General features: G+C 33.5%; 3 protein-coding genes across 10 annotated transcripts; 2 read left to right on the top strand and 1 right to left on the bottom strand.

Annotated features, from left to right (window-relative positions):
- The first annotated feature begins 1,206 nt into the window (after nucleotides 1-1,206).
- LOC118036883 (chaperone protein dnaJ C76, chloroplastic) lies at nucleotides 1,207-3,348 on the top strand. Of its 2 annotated transcripts, none has more exons than XM_035042727.2 (6): nucleotides 1,207-1,460; nucleotides 1,739-1,916; nucleotides 2,021-2,219; nucleotides 2,362-2,468; nucleotides 2,609-2,813; nucleotides 2,935-3,348. In XM_035042727.2, the coding sequence occupies exons 1-6, from the start codon at nucleotides 1,366-1,368 to the stop codon at nucleotides 3,054-3,056; spliced, it is 906 nt and encodes a 301-aa protein (XP_034898618.1). In that variant the 5' UTR covers nucleotides 1,207-1,365; the 3' UTR covers nucleotides 3,057-3,348. The 2 variants fall into 2 exon arrangements, with proteins under 2 accessions (XP_034898618.1, XP_034898619.1); XM_035042728.2 differs by having other exon boundaries at nucleotides 1,212-1,460; nucleotides 1,745-1,916.
- A 989-nt stretch (nucleotides 3,349-4,337) lies between these two features.
- Nucleotides 4,338-9,272, bottom strand: LOC118036882 (uncharacterized). 7 transcript variants are annotated; one of them, XR_012171293.1, is made up of 10 exons: nucleotides 9,135-9,272; nucleotides 8,328-8,657; nucleotides 8,115-8,148; nucleotides 7,764-7,985; nucleotides 7,025-7,114; nucleotides 5,932-5,997; nucleotides 5,751-5,842; nucleotides 5,621-5,668; nucleotides 4,811-5,062; nucleotides 4,338-4,684 (listed from the first exon to the last, which is right to left on the bottom strand). XR_012171293.1 is itself a non-coding variant. In XM_073412795.1 (9 exons), exons 2-8 carry the CDS (start codon nucleotides 8,654-8,656, stop codon nucleotides 5,648-5,650), a joined length of 876 nt encoding a protein of 291 aa, XP_073268896.1. In that variant the 5' UTR covers nucleotide 8,657; nucleotides 9,135-9,272; the 3' UTR covers nucleotides 4,338-5,062; nucleotides 5,621-5,647. The 7 variants fall into 7 exon arrangements, 6 of the variants coding, with proteins under 6 accessions (XP_073268896.1, XP_034898614.1, XP_073268895.1 ...); XM_073412795.1 differs by having other exon boundaries at nucleotides 4,338-5,062; nucleotides 5,932-6,019; XM_035042723.2 differs by having other exon boundaries at nucleotides 4,338-5,062.
- A 3,620-nt stretch (nucleotides 9,273-12,892) lies between these two features.
- Nucleotides 12,893-16,497, top strand: LOC118036935 (phosphoenolpyruvate/phosphate translocator 2, chloroplastic). The gene is made up of 9 exons (XM_035042802.2): nucleotides 12,893-13,658; nucleotides 14,091-14,213; nucleotides 14,288-14,440; nucleotides 14,874-14,959; nucleotides 15,090-15,174; nucleotides 15,318-15,437; nucleotides 15,549-15,626; nucleotides 15,922-16,051; nucleotides 16,215-16,497. Exons 1-9 carry the CDS (start codon nucleotides 13,170-13,172, stop codon nucleotides 16,295-16,297), a joined length of 1,347 nt encoding a protein of 448 aa, XP_034898693.1. The 5' UTR covers nucleotides 12,893-13,169; the 3' UTR covers nucleotides 16,298-16,497.
- Nucleotides 16,498-20,678: the final 4,181 nt, after the last annotated feature.

The following is a 20,678-nucleotide window of genomic DNA, read 5'->3' as shown; positions in this document are numbered from 1 at the left end:
GTATGCGTGAGAAGTGTGATGCACAAGGAAACACCCTTCTGTTTTAATTTTTAATTTTATTTTACTATAATAACAGTAATAACATGATTTCTGCAAGATAGATACCTTAACAAAACAACTCAAAATTATGAAAACGTGCAGGATGGCTTTTGGAAATCATCAAGCTCTTGCAAATGGCAGCGAGTAGCAGCACTTGTGTCAGTGGCAGCCAATTCGTGGGCTTCTGTTTCAGCTGATAAAAAACAGAACTCGAGGGAAGAAAGAGATGACCTCTATACATTACCAGGATAACAAAATAGCTAAGAACACAAATGCTTGCATAAGTAATTGACGCAGGAGCCACACAGGCATCACAAGAAACAAATTGAAACTCACAAGCGCTGGTGAAATTGCAGCAAATTGTCTCTCGTAACAATATTTACAACATCAAAGTCAAAGATTACATTTAGGTGAAGAGTTCAAGCTTAGGAAATGAACGACCATGTCAACAAAATACTGTCAGGGCATTTCCTAACGGGTGAAGAGGTTCTGTACCCTAAGCTTTCATACTTTAAAATGCATATTTTGAAGAATATATAAAGAATGGATGAAAGTCAAAGTACAGATTACTAACTTGTTTTTAGTTTTATATCTCTTTGGTGGATTCTACTGAGTTGTGAACGATTCCAAACTGTAATTTCTAAGATAGTGATTTTCTTCTCTTTTCCATCTTTCCACCTGTTCTTTCCCTCCATCTACATACCCATAATTTCCACTGAAATCCCAGCACCCGTTTTGCCATATCAGTAATGTACACCACCTTGGCTGATACTTCCGCATGCTGCTTGATGAAACTCGTATTGATGGCTAAAACGCATCGACAAGTCTCTAGTTATGGTTGAGCTCGCAAGTTTCTTCAACGTCATTTCACCAAGCAGAAAATGTCGAAGCCTCTTCTATAGAAGCTAACACGTACTATATATATTTTTCAGCAATCTATTGCTAATATGTGTTCTAATATGTGGAGTGCTACCATCCATTCATTTCTGGACTTGGGCTGGTTCTTGTTCTTATTTACGTATTAGTCTACAATGGAAATGGACATTCGACTAGCTTCTTCAAGATTCTTATTGTGGGTACCTTGCACCTTCTTTTTGCTGAAATGGATAATTGTGATTGGTGTTATGTCAAACTCAAACTTAACTAGGAAAATATCCTTCTTCTTTTCTGAAGTGGGAGTGGTGTGTGGTGTCCCACTTAAAAGAAAGAAATATCTGAACTAGGAAGGAAGGATTCTTCAATGTTTCCTTATCCATAGCTTCAGAATCTGGCCACCATTTTATTATCGTATCATATCGATAAGAAACTAGAGAAGCAGTGGAAGATATGTCAGTTTCTCTACTCCCAATTGATCATCTTTCAATGCCAAAAGCTTTCCAAATTCACGCCAGCTACTTCAATCCTTCCACAACCATCTCAAGGTACTTCTTTGATCTCCTGCAAAGTGTCGATAATGATGATGATTCTATTTTTAAAAAAATAATAATAATCAAGCATCTGTTACCAATGAAACTGATACTTTGTTTCCTAAGCAAAACAACAGCAAAACAACTTGCTTTTGTTTTGTCTGTACATCATCTGAAGCCCTCTACCAAGTCAGCAAGTCGCTTTTTTCTCTCTTAAACATGATGTTTTCTAGTTTGGATGAAAACGGAGCTTGGTCACAGATTTAGTAAACGTAACTACGTTTGATTTCAAGATGTAGGCACAAATGCTCCAGAGTCAGATGTTGTGATAGAAGAAGGGAAGGGAGTGCAAGAACAAAGAAGAATTACTATGAGTTGCTGGGAGTTTCAGTTGATTCCAGTACCCAGAAAATTAAAGAGGCTTATAGGAAGTTACAAAAGCAATATCACCCTGATATTGCTGGACATAAGGTGCTTTCAATGAGCCATTACTAATTTCTAAATTACTAGCACCACCAGTATTAGCAAAATATGATTCTTCCATCCTAATGAACCCGTTTTGAATCTCTCTTTAGGGCCATGAGTACGCTCTGATGCTGAATGAAGCCTATAATGTCCTGATGACAGATGATCTCAGGACAAAGTATGATGCTTCCATTGGTCATATGACAGTGCAGATTGGGAAAAACAACTATGTTAATGTCATGGGTTCCAGCTCATGGAAAGGGCCATTGAGACCCCAAGCTCTGTTTGTTGATGAAAATGCATGCATAGGTCAATCTTACAGCCTCAACGCACTTACAAATGCATGAAACACAACTAATTAGCTAGTAATCTTCACTTGGTTTTTTTTGTCTTTTTCTATTTTTTGTTCTGCATGTGATCAGCTTCTAAATCAAAATAGTCTACTCTACAGGGTGCAGAGAATGTGTGCACCATGCTAGCAACACATTCATCCTGGATGAATCAATGGGATGCGCACGAGTAAAAACTCAATATGGAGATGACGACCAAAAAATAGAGGTAAATAAAGCGTGATCTTGTCAAGGAGACCATAAGACAGTTTTAACAACATGATACGTTCTGTGTTCCCTGTCACAGCTATTGTGTCAGTACTATGCGTGTAAGTGAGTTAAGGAAATGATGAGGAAGTTGACTTGCAGGTATCAGTTGAATCATGTCCTGTGAACTGCATCCACTGGGTGGATAAGGAAGAATTGGCACTTCTTGAGTTCCTAATTCAACCACAACTAAAGCAAGGTTATGGTTTATTTGGGCAAGGCTGGGAAAGACCTGCTAATGTTTTCATGGCAGCAAAGACATTGAGCAAGCAGTTGAGACAGCAGGCTGAACATAATCACAGCAATGGTAAGCGCAAGCCATATCGCTTCTACAATTGAAAGGAACAATTGCGACCATCAAGATGATTTCACCTTCAAATTCTTTCTGCTAAATGATTTGTACTAAACAAGGTTCATGGAAATTGCAGTGCGAACTACTGTAGAGGAAGAAACCCCTGCTCAAGCCGAGGCTCGTGCCAATGCTAGCTTGAAAATCAAGATGGAGAGCTTCTCAAAAATCTGGGATTCATTGAATGAAATTTTTGGTTAAAATAGTTCATTTGGAAGCACTTCAGAAATATGGAACTTTCTTAGTTATGCTTCTTTGCATACACCTTTAAGATGTTTCGGAAGTCAAAAAAGGGAGGAAAAAAAAAAAAAAAAAAACACTGCACATGAATTTTTTTAGTTTGAAATTTGTAATTTTAGATGGTGAATCAAGTAGTAAAAGATGCAGTTCAGGTGTCCTCCTGGAATGAGGGATTGTTGCTATCTGCAGTCAAAACAACCTCTATGTCTCTCTAATCATTGTGTCATATATACTTCCTTCTAGGCATTTCCTCTGCAACCTCTTTCTCTCTGTGTGGATTACTGAAAACATGATTAAATACGGAACCATCCCAACAGAAGCACACCCATCATCAGACTCGCAAACTATTTCAAATATAAAGGGTAGGATCTCATCAACCCTAGCTACAACAAGATCATGGAAAGAAATGATCCAACCATAATCTCTCTGTCTTCCCACCACGTTTATAGAATACGGTCGCAGAATCAAAATGAATGCTGGGTATTTTCGCATGAACTATGTTATCATCATCTTGTTTCTTCTCTTCCTCACCTTGCTGTGGCACCCCATTTCCTCGATCGTCCTTGTAGCCACGATGACTGCATGGATATTCTTGGATCTTGTACAAGACTATCCCTTGATGGTTTTCAGCCCTTGTAATCCCAGATGATGCTAAACATCATCTATCACTAAATAAGTAAGACATCTGTTCAACCGCAATGCCAAACATGCTTGAATTGTTCTACTTCTATCACTAAATAAGTAAAAATTCTCTCTTTTTTTTGCAATGTCATCTGCAGTTCATTTTCTAATTCCAAATGTCAATCAACGAAATACACTCAAGCTATAATCTTAAAAAGAAAATAAGATTTGTTTTTGAATTTAGATGAATTAACTGATCCTAATAAAGTACAGAAACTATTGGGCAAGTATTTAGATCCTAATAAAATGACGAGTAAACAAGACACCTTTAACTTTTGATAAATGTATAAACAGCAAACGTTATTTGATAAATGCACAAATACCAACAGCAACAAATTTAACTAGAGTTATTCCCTCAACAATCCAAATGCAAACCACAACAAAACAACTTAAGACTCAAATTTAGGCCAAATTCCACTGGATAATGGATCTGACTCTGGTGATATGGCCGGGAGTCATCCAATACAATCTCCATGGATGCAATCAATCGAGATGGTTCATTAAATAAAATCTTCATGCATGTACACACAAAGGAACTTACCATTGCCATTAGCAGCCTGCTTGTGCAAATTAATCAGTGAGAAATTGACCCGGTTAATTATCTGCCACCAGAGCCTTGTTTCCACCAAAGGTCATCTGCTGGCATAATTTCCATCAAAAGTATAGAACAGAAAATCAAAGTACAAGTTCCAGGGATCACTTCAGTGTTGGAAACATTTGACGTTCTTGTGCATGAAATGGTTACAATTAACGAGTTTACATTCACACCTACACATAAATACTAGTACTATTACCCAACCTGTCCTTGCGTTTACCATTTTCTGTCAAAGTGAGTACAATGCTGCTTCTGTGAAAATTCTGCAGAATGTCTTAGATCCATTGTGGTCTAAAATATGCCGTGTTCCTGCCTTGATTCCAATCCAAGTGAAGGTAGAAAATTTGAATGGAGAAAAAAAAAAGACAAGAAACAGAAAAACACAAGAAAGCCTGCCGCATTTGAACAAGCATTTTATTGTTTTCTTATGAAATAATACCTCCAAGGATCAAGAATTCAGATTCAGCCACACCAGATGAAGACGGGATGAAGGCATCTGGACTTGAAGTTAGGACAAAACAGTGTGTAACGACAATGATATGGAGAGGGAGGAATTTGGACAGAGAGTGCTGTTTTATTTTAACAGCTATAGGACTGAGGGAACCATTTTGTCAACAGGTTATGCTTTATTTTGATAAATAACATGAAGAGGCCATAGCTTGGTATATGCATCATTGCCACGAGTAAGTACCTGTACATCCATAGCACAAACAGAAAGGAATCAGATACACTTGTACTTTGAAGCTCAGGCATGTTTTCTTAATTCAACCAGGCAGAGGAGACAATAAAAGGAAGAAAAGAAGTTCTGATAAGAGTGGCCTTCAGCAGAAAAGGAAGTCATAGGGTGCACAACTAGCTTAGAAATAGTATACTGGACTATGATATTTGAAACTTTCTAAATTTTATATCAGAATTAACTAAATATAATTTGCTCAAACTTGTAATACAAAAATCCATATTTATTATATGAACCTTGGACGAGATACAAGGAAAACTAGAACTACTAATATCTTCAGTTTCAAAAACGAAGAAGAAGCAATTATGACATAGGAGGGGTGTAGATCACTGCAGAAGGATAACTCCTTGAAACCACCAACATGTGAATGCATCAAGACATGGATATCATCTTTTTCTTTCAAGTATATCTAAGAGTTATTTTATAGGGAAAATTAAGCTGAAAACTTTGCAAGGAATACATTGGATAAAATCTATCATAGCAGAACAGTAATGAGATGTCCTAGGAACAAACCATAATGGGGCATATGAAGAGGACAAGTCAAGAAATGGGTATGGCCACCTGAAGCAAACAGAAGACCACTATTGATGAGTGAAACAAATACGAACAAAAATGTTAAAGAAACAAGAGAAACATAAATTACCAAATTGATACACAAGCATGCACAATCCACTGGAAAATGACAAAAAAACCAGTCCACAGAACGAAGTAAGAAACCCGAAACCAAGGGAATGGCTGAAAATGAGCAAGTAGAGCTAATCAATGATTATTTCAAAGGGAAATATTGAAAAGAGGGTGGAGGGAAGGACACAATATTAATTTACCAAGCAATTCAAAGCTGTGTCCCCAAGAAGTAAGACAGCATTGAGTGTATGCATATTCACTGTTAACTGACATGAAGAAAAACATGGACTTTTCAGATATAGAGGAGCACAAGCAGCACAGTGAACAACATATTGACAGACAGCAGCAGCAGCAGCAGAAACAACAACATAAAAAAGTGTTGATTAGAAGCTGATTCACCATAACCACGAAGCATTACAAATGATGTAACACCATGCATGTCCAATTTACTTCTCCATAAAAGAAAAGACCTAACAATGGTAATTATAGTCAAGTCAACTAGATTGTGTATAAGTTGAGGCCTCGTCTACATGTGACCAGGATAATTTTTGTGATGGTTCACATGCTTATATGAGATGGGGGAGTACGACTCTAAGAGTAATAATTTCTTGGGATGAAGGTATTTTAGGGAGCAAGCATGAAGCTTTTCCTCTTAGCATCAAAGACCTTATTGTATTCATGTACAGGCCTACCATGAGGAAGAACCAAAGTAAAGACAGAGGTTGCCAAACTAAGCCAGCCTAATTAGCAACCTCTACGCAACAAGCACAGATAGGAAAAGGAAATAAGAATAGGAGTGTTTAATAACCCATGCAATCAAGCAACACATAGCCAAGTGCATTTAACCCAAGTGTGTCTCTTTATTTGCTAACCATAATCCTACAATATTTATCTATCTCAACAATCAATAAAAACGGAAGGCAGCTAGCTTGTAAAGAGGCCTAAAAATGTGATAAGAGATCTGCAAATGATATTAGAATAACATCAGCTATTGGATTTGCATATAATATATCAAATAAAAAGGAAATCTATCTTGTATCAATCTGTCTGGAAGCAATCAAGGACCAGCAGTTTCTTGATTTGCTAAATACAAGAATAGATGCAAAATGATTTATCCAGATTCAACATAAATCATAATGCTGCCAAGAACTGAAAGCAACAAATCATAATGTAAGGTGGCAAGAAAAGTATATATCTATAAGTTCTAAATGAAGTGAACTAACAGACAGAACTACGAAATAAAGAGCAAAGAAAATGCAGGTCCAGAGCTCATCTAAAACACACACAACTTACAAAATCCAGTGAGTAATCTCTGATGGTAAGAAACGGAAAAATAATGATCCAATAAATAGAATCAGTAAGCATCACTGCACCAGCAGTCATCTGTTTATTAGAGATCAAACAGAAAACTAATTAGATAACAAACAACTGCACTGCATGAAGCTATAATATTCTCATGACATGCCTCAAAGTGTTTTCTATAATTTAAAAAAAAAAATCTAAGAGGAAAATTTTGAAGAGAAGACAAGTAAAGTATCAAAAGCATCTATGCCCAATAGCTGTATTAATACTAAACCTTGAGTCTAAAATTTAAAGTTCCAGATCAGGAAATCAGAACCCTGAAAGAGTCAATTTGTGCCCACCAATATGAAAGATCTCGGAACATGTATGAGATAAGGTTTATCAAAACCCTGCCAAGGATAAACTGCAAGATTTATTAAAAATTCATTTTTTCACAGATTATATTTTTTTTCCAGCTAAACTTGCATACCTGGACAAAGGCAAGATAAAGAAGAAGAAAAGTAAAAGAATAAAGCCGTGGAGAAAATAATATAAGACCATCTGTAAAACATACAGATACCAACTAAAAAGAACAACTGAACAACAGCAACTTGGATTCATGGAAAGAGATCAAAAGGTTTAATTCACAAACTAGAGGCTAGTAGCCAACCAAGGAAACATGACATGAAGCTTGTTTATTATAGCCCTTCTCTGTATCACTAAAACTACTTGATAGTACAAAGAAATGTACCTGGAATATAACCTGAAAAAGATAACAACAAATGCTTGCAGCTTGAGAAGAATGAATTTCCTCTGGGGGTTCTGAGGATTTTCTTTTTTCCAGTACATTTGCCCTGTCCCCATGAGGTAGAGGCATGTAATACCCTTGCTCAGTGTCTCTCCCGACATGAGATTCAAAAAATCCAGTTTTGTGATACAGGTAACATCCATAAATGGAGAGCAGTGATCCAAACTAAAAAAGAAAATGCCAAGATCATAATACGTACATGGCACCAATTAAAGATTGGTGTTATTATGAATTTGGTCAAAATTTGGAGGTACTGAACAGAAGCATATAAAGAAAGCAAAATCAAACACATACCCCAAAATAAATGGTAACAGAAGTGAAAGTCCACCTGTTAAGCACCCCAAAACATTCAAACAGCCAAGTTAAAATTCAAGAGCACATCTAGCAAAAAGAAAGAAATGAGAAACAGGTACTTAAAACATCAATTTCCAAAACGTAACCAAAACAAGGTCAAGGTCCTTTGAGTCCATTAGGAAAAGCTATCTCTCACTCTCTGATTGAGCTTACTGGGTATAGTAATAAAACATGACGAATCCATTACGAGAAACTTTGGCAATGAGGATCGCCAAAAGCAAAGAGAAGGAAAGAAGTCGATAAGCCAACAACCAAATAGGGTGAATTTGATTAAGACATGGTCTCCACGGTTGATTGCCGCACAACGAATGAGCTACCTCTTTCTGAGTTTTTCCTTTGCATGATCCCAAACATTCATATTTCCGTATAGGGAAGAATGCTACAACCATAGGCGTAAATACCCAGATTGCACAAAGCAAGACCCTCCAGTTCAACCAGTAACTCAGGGTGGTTGTGTCGGAAGTAACCATTAGCTGCTGCATTCTGATAAAGGAATGACCACACTGTTAGTTACCCCATCAATCCAATTCCTGGTCATTAATCAATTGATAATTTCACACAATGCATGCTTGATTTCTAATTATTTCAACATCATTAATAAATGAATTGTGTGTTATTGCATCATCAAAGCACATGGATTACTTTCTCTCCTAATGGAAACATAAACTAAGATGAAGCTCATTGTTTACTCAAAACTAGTAATCAAGGCTCCTCATTTTATTAACTTAGGAGTTGGTGCTATAATTATAAATCAATTACTAGAAGAGTAAGAAGTCCACAACAAATCAATGAAAAAAAATAAATTAAAAACTTATGTACACACACATAACCAATTCAAGCAACCCCAGATGACAAAAGTGTGAAAAGCAAAAGAGAAGGGTGCTTGCAGAGCGAGAAAAAAGAATGCTTTATGAACTAGAAGAAAAGCAGGGTCAATACATGATACGATAATGTACGTACAATTAATATATTGACAGAAAAGAAAGAAACGTGAAGCAGTTTGGTTTTGCTTGGGGATCCAACAAGAGACTGCGTGTAAGCAAAGTCCCGGAGGCAGAGAGAGAAAGAATATATAACAGCACAGCAGACATTTATAGTCAAGCAGACAGTAGCCACTGAGTTTCCCTCGGTCACAGTGCTCCCATTTTGTTTTTTTCTCAACCCAGTCCCTCCCAAATATTCTAACTTAGTCCCTCTAGTTTACCTAAACTACATAAGTAGTACTTTCCATTTTATCTATAGTTCCTGTATCTTTAACTTTATTTATAAAATGGTCCTCTCTCTGTCCAATTACTTCGTGTTATTTTGCAATTAATCTTGTTTTTTTATTTTTTCAAAAAATAGAAAAAAATTGAGTGAGTAAGACATGAATTTATTTTCAATTGTCGGGCCCAGATCTTAAAAGGGTTCCACTCAGATTCAGAAACCTATTAAATTTATTTTTTAATTTTTTAAGTTATGCTAACTATATTCAAAATCATGTTTCAATGTAAATTTAATTTCAATGTTATGATAATATTTATTAATTTTCATTAATTTTACCAAGTTTAAGATTTGACATATTGGGATTTTTTCAAAAAACATATTTGTGTAGGAACTAAATTATAATTAGTGTAAATATGATGAAAAGGACTTATTCATAAGAAAAATAACATATAAGGACCAAAATAATTTTTAAGAAATCTTTAGAACCAAAATATATATTATTGAAAACTTAACTCTTGTCAATTTTATATGTCAACATATAAGGGCTATTTGAAAATCTAATTTCGAATATTTTTTAAAATATTTTTTTAAAAAAATATATTAAAATAATATTTAAAAAAAATTATTTTTGACATTATCATATTACAATGATTTAAAAACACCAAAAATATATTAATTTGAAGTAAATAAAAAAAAAAAAATTTAAATTTTTTCAAAAATATTTTTAAAATGCAAAAACAAACAGAGCTTAATATCAACTTATGAAAGGATTGTAATAATCATAAAATATAACATATAGAATTGATATTAAGATTAAAAAACAAATAGTAGCAATTTCTTTTAAATAATAAACTAAGAGTACAAGGAATGCTAGAAAGCATTAACCCAATAAAAATTTGTCTCAAGAGAAAAATTAATTTACACTCGGTATGAAGTATGATAAAGTTATAGGAAAATAATAAAAATGTCTACTCTAAGCATGAATGAGAAATGACTCTCTATTATACAAATTAATTAACGAGAAATGACCTTAGCTTGATTAGCATGACAAAAAATCCTATAAAATAATTAAATAATATAATGTGTAATAAATTGAAATAAAATTATAATACTTACAATAACACATAATTGTTCGGGAGAATTATTTGTGTACACAATATCATTTAAATGCTATATCATAATCTATATTTTTCTATGTATTTCTAAGAATATATATATTTTTTTTAAAAAAGGTCTTTTGATGTGATTTAGTTACTTTATCATCATTTTATAATTATTTTCACTTTGTTTTTCAATTTGTACAAGTTTTTATATATAAAAATGTTTTTAAGAGTGAAGTGATGGGCAAAGAAAAAAATAATTAAGATGAAAAATGACCGAATCATATAATAGAAGATTAGACACGCGAGGAAAAGAAACATAAATGGGGGTACAAGTAAAATTGAGAAAATTACCATAAAAATCCTTATTTAAGTAGAAAACAATATTAAGATCTTTCTAAATTGTTTTTTTAGAAAATATAAATACATAGACGAAAAAACACAAAAAAGAGGTCTTAGGAAAACAGACAAGGCAAAAAAAATAAAAAAAAAAATACAATAAAGATAAATTAAAAGCTATCAAATTGTCTAGCTTCAAATGATAATTCACACGAACCACTCTTGAAAAATATCCTATATTTCTATTTCAAAAAGATGGATTATTATGCCTAGAATGTTAGCTTTAATTCTATATTTTTGTAATTTTTTTTATCTAATAGATAGTTTTTTATAAAATAAAAGGCATAATTTACTATTTATAGAGAAATTTGAAAGCCCTATAAATTAGAAAAATATCAATTTCTTCTTTGAATAATATTCATATATTAATTTAGGACAATTTTAGAAATTAACTCAATTAAGTCCTTACTTGATTTTTCTAGGTCTAGAAATATAATCCTTGTATTAATTATATTTTTAATCTTAAATTTTTAAAATATATTTTAATAAAGTCATATTTAATTAAATCATCTCAATTTAATTTCTAACTAATAGTTTTTAATATGTGTGACCCATTACGTTCCTAATATGTTGATCCAAATATAAATTCTAATTAAATAGAATTAAATAAATTTAATAATTTAATTTATTATCAATTAAATAATTAATTAATTTATATTTGAAGATCATGTGTATCCTCTAGCAACGTGTCATGATCCTTCAAATATTAGAAAAATTATTAGTAGTTTAATTTAACCTTTCAGTGACTTGTTTCTTAATGTAATTAATATCATTTTCATTAATGATGTTTCGATTTAACATCTAAGTATGAAGCATGTCTGTAATATTAAATCATGTTTGTTATCTATATAATAGCCATTGATCGTTTAAATAAGATTTGAAACTCTTTTCAAATCTCATTCCATCTTAGTTAATGATTTCCCGGTTAATACTATTTGAGAATAAACATAATTTTTTTTTTCCTAATTCATATAGGATGATAAATCATCTCTTGATTGATCAAGTACCTTTATATAGTTCATGTTACATCCAATGTTTGTCATTTCATTAGCTCTGTTAAGATAACATGTAATATGATCAAAACATAGCATCCTGTATACAAGATAATTTAGTGATTCAAGTCTAAGGATCACTTATACAATTCTCACGTGAGTCTTTCCATAGATAAAGGTGATCACTCTACATGGAATTCTCATGCGAGGCAATTCAGTGTACATGTCTTATGATAAACACTTACATTGGCTTATGAAAACAACTATTTTTTTTTTTTCACAAAGAAAAGAGCATAATATATACTAGTTTTTATGGCTCTAATGAATGCCCAGTATTTGAGTATCAATCAATAATATTTTAGGAACAATGCTTTGATGCAATAGAAACCTTATAATTATAACAACTTTGTAATTTTATCCCATGAATTTTATCTGCAAAGTATTTTATCCCATGAATTTTATCTTTACTCTATATTTACTAATATAATATTATATGAATATTAAAAATAAATTAAATTTTTATTAATAATAAATATATATTTACATAAATATAATAATACAACTAAATATCACATTATTATAATAAAATCATCCACTCTCGTGGGGGATGCAAATGCCACTTGATTCAATTAAGTATGGCATCTAGCTGTAACTTATCAATTTAATCCAAGTTTTCCTTTCTTTTTTTTCCCGAAGAAGAGGAAGATTAAGGAGCCCTGCATTGTGAAGAATGATGATCTACGTCGGAGTAAAGTTCCCGGAAATCGACTGTGGGATGTCAAACTTGTCCAAGGCTGGTGGTCCATGATCGTTGTCCATGATAGTTGCCAGTCTCAAAAAGGAGCACTGCAAGCCACAAGTTTGACTCAGCAAGTTTCCTACTTGTGAAACTTGAAATTCGTATCGTCCATTCATTTCGAAACTCTTGCTTACCACCATTAAAATTATAAAATGACTAACCACAATAATCCGCCATTAATAAATAAATCTTCTCTTTAAGTCAACCTCTGAGTTCCCATCACTGATTCGCCCGACAGTAACAGCAGCCCGTCAGTACATGCTATCTGTAAAAGCTATTATCCAATTCTAGATCTTTTTCTTTCGGCTAGCCAATCCATTTCTTCAAGTAGCTGGCAGATGGGGGTGTTACTTTAGTATAAATATTGATTAACTTCTTTATCTGTTAATCAACTCTGATGGGATGGTCACAGTTTTAGCTAAGATAACTAGCTACAAATTGAAGGATTCGTTGAACAATGGCTAGTTCCTAGAACTTCACTTTCCAGTAAAAACTTGAAATGCAACTGCTATTAAACAAGGTGCCAAGAACAAAACCAAGGCTTTGTACTATTCATGCAACGCTTAAGAATCCCTGCCTCTCCTTTTCTCTCTTGTTCTTCCACTCCAAAATGCTGAGCACAGCATTACCTCTGTCTCTTTCAACCCCAGTTCTTAGACCACAAAAACCTTTATATGGTCACTCCAGCCCCGGATTTAGCCCATGTATTAACCTCCCTTCTTTTAAACCGCTTGATACTATTTGCTGCCATGGCTTCTCTCGTCGAAGAACCTCCCTGTCAGGCTCTTGTTTGAGTTGCAATACTCGGATCTCTGCATTTATCTGTCGAAATCATGGATATGGCAGTATCAAGGTCCGGGCTGCCTCAGTTCCTGACAGTACTGGTGAATTTGAGAAATCAAGTGATGCGGCTAGGACAATGCAGCTAGGTGCTATGTTTGGAATTTGGTATCTTTTGAATATCTACTTCAACATCTTTAACAAGCAGGTTCATTTACACATCTCTCTCTGTATGCCATTTCATTTCACCTCGTGAAATTGATTTGTCATTCTTGTTTTTATTTTTTGATGTTTACATATCTTGTATGGTTTTGGTTATGTCTTTCTGATTAAGTGGTGACGCTTCGTCTTTTCTATCTCACCGTGCTATCATCTGATATAATTCTACAAAAGAAAAGCTGTGCTCTCAAACTACAAAACCGGATACTAAGGAAGCGAAATTATGATTTTTTAATGGTTCATCACTCATAATTAACTATTTAGTCAGTATAGAGATATTCTTCTTCAGGAAATGAACAAGACATAAATATAATAATATATGCAGCAAATGTATGGAAAGTGAATATTTCTAGTTTTCCTTTCATCTCCATTCCAGTATTTGAGAAGAGTGAAAGAATCTGTTTTCTATTCTTTGTTGTAGGTTCTGAAGGTGTATCCATTTCCAGCAACAATTACAGCTTTCCAATTTGGCTGTGGGACTGTGATGATCATCATAATGTGGGCACTAAATCTCTGCAACAGACCAAAGCTTACTCGTCCACAGGTACTTGCTGGTATCGGACTGGAGAATCAATTTTGCTTCTGTTTATTTTGTCACTTATCGCGTTCTCTTCGCAGATTTTAGCAATCCTACCTTTGGCTGTAGCACACACATTTGGTAACCTTCTTACTAATGTTAGTCTGGGAAAGGTTGCTGTCTCCTTCACTCATACAATCAAAGCTTTGGAACCCTTTTTCACAGTGTTATTTGCTGCATTGTTTCTTGGTGAGGTAAGGATTTGTGATCAGAATTTCACAATCTTACCACTGTAGATCTTTGGGATGTAACAAGTACTGTTGCAGGTGTGTCTAGCAGAACTTCGAAAACATTTTCGTTGGGGCTATAATGCTGCTGTAAAACTCCTTGTTTAGGAACCCAAATTGTAGATTAATGCTCGTTTGCCAATACCATAAGAATAATAGGCGTCCAAATTCAAAAAAGTGTAAGGCTGTAGATATTCATTCAATTGTAGTTCATACGTATTAATGAAACTGTAGAGGTAGTAATTCCCCAGTTGAAACTCAGATTATATATGCTGTCCCTAAAGGTTTTAAGCTGCCTTTGTTCGTGCTATTATCTTCATTTTTTGTTTTTCATACAACAACACAGTTATAAAGTCTATTTTGTAAGACAAAATGATTAGTTTTCTCACTCTGGGAACAGACGCCTGCTTTCTGGGTACTTTCCTCCCTTGTGCCACTAGTAGGTGGAGTGGGCTTGGCATCATTAACTGAGGTCTCTTTTAATTGGTAAGAAAGTAACTTTATATATTTTTGGGTGAACTAAGGACTCATTGCATTAGATTTGTCTAAAATAAATGATCTTCGAGGCCATGTTTTACCTGCTTTTGAGTATGATTAGCTATTTTGACATGAACAGGATCGGTTTCTGTAGTGCAATGGCTTCCAATGTGACTAACCAGTCACGAAATGTATTTAGCAAAAAGTTGATGGTCAACAAAGAGGTAAGAGGCGGGAGGTCTTCGCAGGAATAAGAATTTCAAACCTAATTTCTCTGATCTTGTACTAGTAATTCTGCTAGTACTTGAATTGTTTATTATGGTCAATTTGATTTGGCCCGTAACCAGCAGCACCTTGTTCTTGATAGGAAACTTTGGACAACGTCAATCTCTTCTCTGTCATAACCATCATTTCTTTTATCCTGCTGGTTCCTGCTGCTATTTTCATGGAAGGCTTTAAGTTTACTCCATCATACCTGCAGTCTGCTGTGAGTAGTATACATCTAGTTCTTAGTCAACCTGGACTCCAAACTATCATAGTTTGATTCTTCAAAAGCCACTGGCAAGATGCATGATGTTTTCTTTTCTTCATGTTTCAGGCAAACCAAGGGTTGAACGTTAAAGAGCTATGCATAAGATCTCTTCTCGCCGGATTCTGCTTCCACTCTTATCAACAAGTGATGTTCTTACTGCTTTGTATCCATTATTTATCATAGCTTCATAACTCTCAACATCCCAGCCACTGCTCAGGAATGAATAACTATATATAGGAATTGTAGCTGTTTAACAGAAGAAATGAAAAATATGGTAATCAACCCTTAACCAATAAAATCTATCTGCTAATAGCAAGCAGAGGTAAATCCTGTCATAGATTATGCTACAGTAGCCTCACCGCAATCCGGGCTGAATCAGCTCCAAAGTGACGACGGAACTGCATATGCCATTGATTATTCTTATTTGATTTACTTGCAGGTCTCCTACATGATATTACAGATGGTAGATCCTGTCACACATGCTGTTGGAAATAGCGTGAAGCGTGTGGTGGTCATAGTCTCATCAGTCATGTTCTTTCAAACTCCTGTGTCGCCCATAAACTCCATTGGTAAGTTTTTCTTTCTTGGTTCAAGGAGAGAAGTCCTTTAAACTACAATGCGCTATATAGCATGATAGAGTATCCCTCCTTCACATTCCATAGTAAGTAAACTATTTGAAGATATTTCTTGTTTCTTAATTCATGGACCTGCTGGTGATTTGATTAACTGCAGGAACTGCTATGGCCCTTGCTGGAGTCTTCTTGTACTCAAGAGCAAAGCGGGTGAAGTCGAAGACAAAGCCAAAGGCTGCATGATTTTCCTTTGGAAAAATCATCCATGGCTTCGTGTAGTTAAGTAGTAATTTCAATAAAAAGACATGGTCACTTATTGGAGATGAGATTTTTTTGCTGGTTTTGAAATTTAAAAAAAAAAACTAGCAGGATGTTTTAAGGAATTAATAAATCATACATCACATTAGTTCCAAAGGTTAAATGTATTAATGAGTTCATATATAGATTTTAGGCCTATTAATCTTGTGAATGGGATATACAAGATCATTGCCAAGATCCTATCCTCGAGAATTAAATATTTCATTGATGACTTGATTAGTGATAGTAAATCGACTATCATTTTAGAAAGGAAGATTCTTAACAGTTTTTTGATGGCTAATAAAAATTACAGGTAGTATGTGAAAGCATCATGTTCAAGGCTTTCTCTTAAAAGTGATTTTTCAAAAGTTAATGTCTTAGGATTTCATATGTGAAATCATGGGTTCTATGGGTTTTGAAGGTAAATAGATTTACTGGATTCAAAAAGGTATTTCAATAGCTAATCTTTATGTTCTCATCAATGACTTATCATTTAATGAGTTTCTAATGCATAAGAGAATTCAGCAAGGGACCTATATCACCATTTCTGTTTAACAATGTTTGTTATAACCTGATTCTCGAATCCATGATCGGCATATAGACAAGGTTCTCCTTCAAGATTCCATACTTATATGAACCCAAATTCACATACAAATTTATCAGTTAGATAACTCAATCAGAGTTCAATGCAACAGTAACAACAAAACTAACTTCATAGTATAATTTGCTCGTCTCACTACAAGAGTTAATACACATTCATAGTTATGGAGCACTAACTAAATATAAAAAAATGTACAATTTACAACAAAAAAAGCAGGTTTTGACCTGCTAACTAGTTATAAGCCTGAAAAGATAAATAATGAGAGGGTAAGTTCAACAACTCAGTGAGTAGATAACGTTCAATACACACACGAGGTAATACAACAATGAGGAATATTTGCACAATTATGGCTTTAGGTTCTTATAGGAAGGTTTCTCAAATAGGCCATAAGAAGAATATCATAAGGTAAAGCTCGTCAGAAAATCAAAATGCAATAAGCATGAGGCTCTGTATTGTGGGATGATCAGTCCACATAGGTTGGTGGCTCCTCTGACCAACTAGGGTTTCAGATACGATGTGCACAAAGACTAACACTACCCTGTTAGCATGTGTATTCTAACTGGCATACCATAGGTTCATAATCATACTCAAATAGACATGTTCATATCTCAAGGCTCAACTCAAGACATCAATAAAATTAGGAGCTATTAATTTACAAATTAATTCAAAATATATATTGGTTTATATCAAGAATTCAGATTCAACAATTGATCATGCTTTATCATAACAAGGATAATAGTCAACACACACACACACATATAATCAAGAAGCATGATCCAATTCATTCTGGAATTTTATCAAATTTTTAGAGTCAAATTGTAATTTTATCAAATTGAAGGATCAAATTGAAAGTGTTATACATTCATATCTATACTGGAATTTTACCCATAATTCATCTTCAATTCTGTCCAGAATCTCAAATTATGCTTCAAGGACCAATCTATAATTTTCTTAAAGTTTGGGGACTAAACTGTAATTTTCACAAATTGAGGGACCAAACTGAAACTTCTTCATCTTCAACTTCAAACCCAGAATTTCCATAAATCACCTACTATTATATCAAAATTTCAAACTTAAATTCACCATTTAAACAAATCATAACTCAAAATCATCATTTTTACCTAAAATCTTTCAAAATCAACTAAATAACTAATTATCCATAACATTCAAATCAATTCATCAATCAACCCAAAACAAAATCTCAAAACCCTAATATTCAACAAAACAAAAATTTAAAGCTAAAAGAAAGCATATTTATGCATATCAAAGCCTAAATCTTACCTTTATACTAATTTCTCTAACTCTCTTCTCCTTCCTTTATCTTTTTCTCTTTTCTCTTCTTCTTCTTTCCCTTTTCTTATCTCCTACCGTCACTTACCCTCAATTTTCATATCCCTTTTTCCTTTCTTTTTTTTAATTATATTTATCAAGTTTTATTCAAATACCACAATACCCCTTATTCATTTATACCTACTTCTAAGCCTTCAAGGGCTTTGTTGCCTTTTCCTATTCTCTTTCATTTTCAAAACATCAGAATTTTGTTAGAGGATTAGTTATTTTGTTTAGTCAAGAAATGGCAAGCAGACTATATTCAGGAGTTCATATTTCTTCTCAACAAGTAACTCTACTTCAATATACTAAGGATAAAGTGAGATGTTGTCCAAATGATATGGAAGTTCTTAAGAATATTAAAATAATTCTTAATTGGTTTCATCTATGATAAGGTTTGAAAATTAACTTTCATAAAATTTTTGAATCAAGTTAATGTTGATTTGTACTATACCAAAAGAGTGGTTGAATCTTTGAGATGTAAGTCAAGTTGTTTACCCATAAAATACTTATGTCTTCCACTAGGAGCTAATTTCAGGCTATGTTTCACTTGAAAACCATTTCTGGATAAGATTAAATCTTATTTTACATCTTGGAAAGGCAAGATTCTTTTAATAGGTTGAAAGCTTTATTAATTTATTAAAGTTTGTGCTGTCTAACCTTCCATTCTATTATATGTCATTATTTAAAATTATTTTAGATTAACAAAGAAGATTGAATTCATGCAAATAATATTATTATGAGTGGAGAAGTGAGTACACAAAAAGTTAGTATGGTAGTTAGAAATTTTCTTACTAGGCTAAAAGGTAGAGGGGGTTTGGGAGTGCAATCTATATTGGTAAAAAGAATAAAGTATCGTTATTTAAATGGTCATGGTGGTTTAATAATGATGTCATAATAGCTTGGAGGGATTTTATAGATATGACATATCAATATAAAAATAGTGGGCTAGTTCTAAAATTCTCAAGAACTCTTTTAGCTATTTGAAGTGGTGTTTGTACAACCATCGATGGTATGAAAGATTTTTTTTTTTTTTTGGACTTCAAAATAAAATATCAATGGTTATAAGAAATGAGAATCATATTTTATTTTGGAGTTCAAAATATTTTGGTGATTCTACTCTCATGCTTGGCATTCCTAGTCTTTATGTAGTTTGTGGAAATCCAAATGCTAAGATTTCATATACGGGGCTTGGAATGACAACAATTAGACACGATCCTTATCATGAAAGAGAAGACTATGGGACTAGGAAAAGGTAAAGGAAGAGGAATTATTGCAATTGCTATCAGTGGTCTCTTTAAGCCAAAATGTTAATGATAGAAAGGGATATTGAAGACCAGACCCAAAGAGATTTTTTCGGTAAAGTGTTACACTTTTTTTAGTCAATTATTTTACCAAGGGAAAAAACCATTTTTTTTTAGATATATGGTATTATTGTGCTCCACTAAAGGTAGATATTCATGTATAACTTGCTATCTTTAATAAATTATCTTTAAAAGACTTTCTACTTCGAAGATTAATGTTATAAGGCAATGAGTTTACCCATTTTGTATAAAAGATGTAGAAACTATTAATCATATTGTACTATATTATGATATGATTTGAATGTTATGATCTTGGTTGTTGGTAGATTAGTGAGGAAAATAGTGGATAGTCTTTAGATGATTTGTTCTTATTATGGAATGGCCGGCGTAGTAGTTGGATTTATGCAAAAAAAAAAAAAAGTTTGGTGTTCTTCCCTGTTATAGTTTGGTTAGTCTAGAATGCTCAAAATAATCCTATTTTTAATGAGAAAGAAAGAGATTGAGATGATTTGTATTATTTCCTTTTTTTTTCCATCGGGTTATAATTTGAGTGAAATATAATTATGGGAGTTTCTGCTATAGTGGGTTAGATTTACTATATTCATCAAATGGTCTTCTTATATTATTAGACAAAATAAGAAGCAACTCATCTTGGATACCTTCTTTTACAAGTATGCTGAAATGGAATGATGATGCGTCTGCAAATGGCAATCTAGGACCATCAAGAATTGGTGGATCAATTCTAAGAGTTTTAAGAGATCATGAAGATAATTTCTTTGTATTTCTTCTTGCTCTACAAGTAATATGAACTCTAGTGAAAATGAGATCATGACAATTCATAAGGCACTGCTTTTGAGTACTGATTGCATCTATGTTTTTTCAGATTAATGGACTATATGGAGTTTAATCCTTATAATAGTATTACTTAGATTAAAGGAGAAAACATCATGAGGTCATGGTGCATGCAAGGCGAATTCCATGATATTCTCACTACATGCATTTTTCTCCTTTTGTGATTTTTAAGTATGTTCATAGAGACAAAAGTCATGTTGCGGATCATTTAGCCAAGGAGTTCTTAAATAAGCTAATTTAG

The sequence above is a fragment of the Populus alba genome, chromosome 1 (genome assembly GCF_005239225.2).
Source record: "Populus alba chromosome 1, ASM523922v2, whole genome shotgun sequence".
Taxonomy (NCBI): Eukaryota; Viridiplantae; Streptophyta; class Magnoliopsida; order Malpighiales; family Salicaceae; genus Populus; species Populus alba.
The sequence above is the reverse complement of the archived record's forward strand: the minus strand, read 5'-3'. Positions and strand labels throughout refer to the sequence as shown.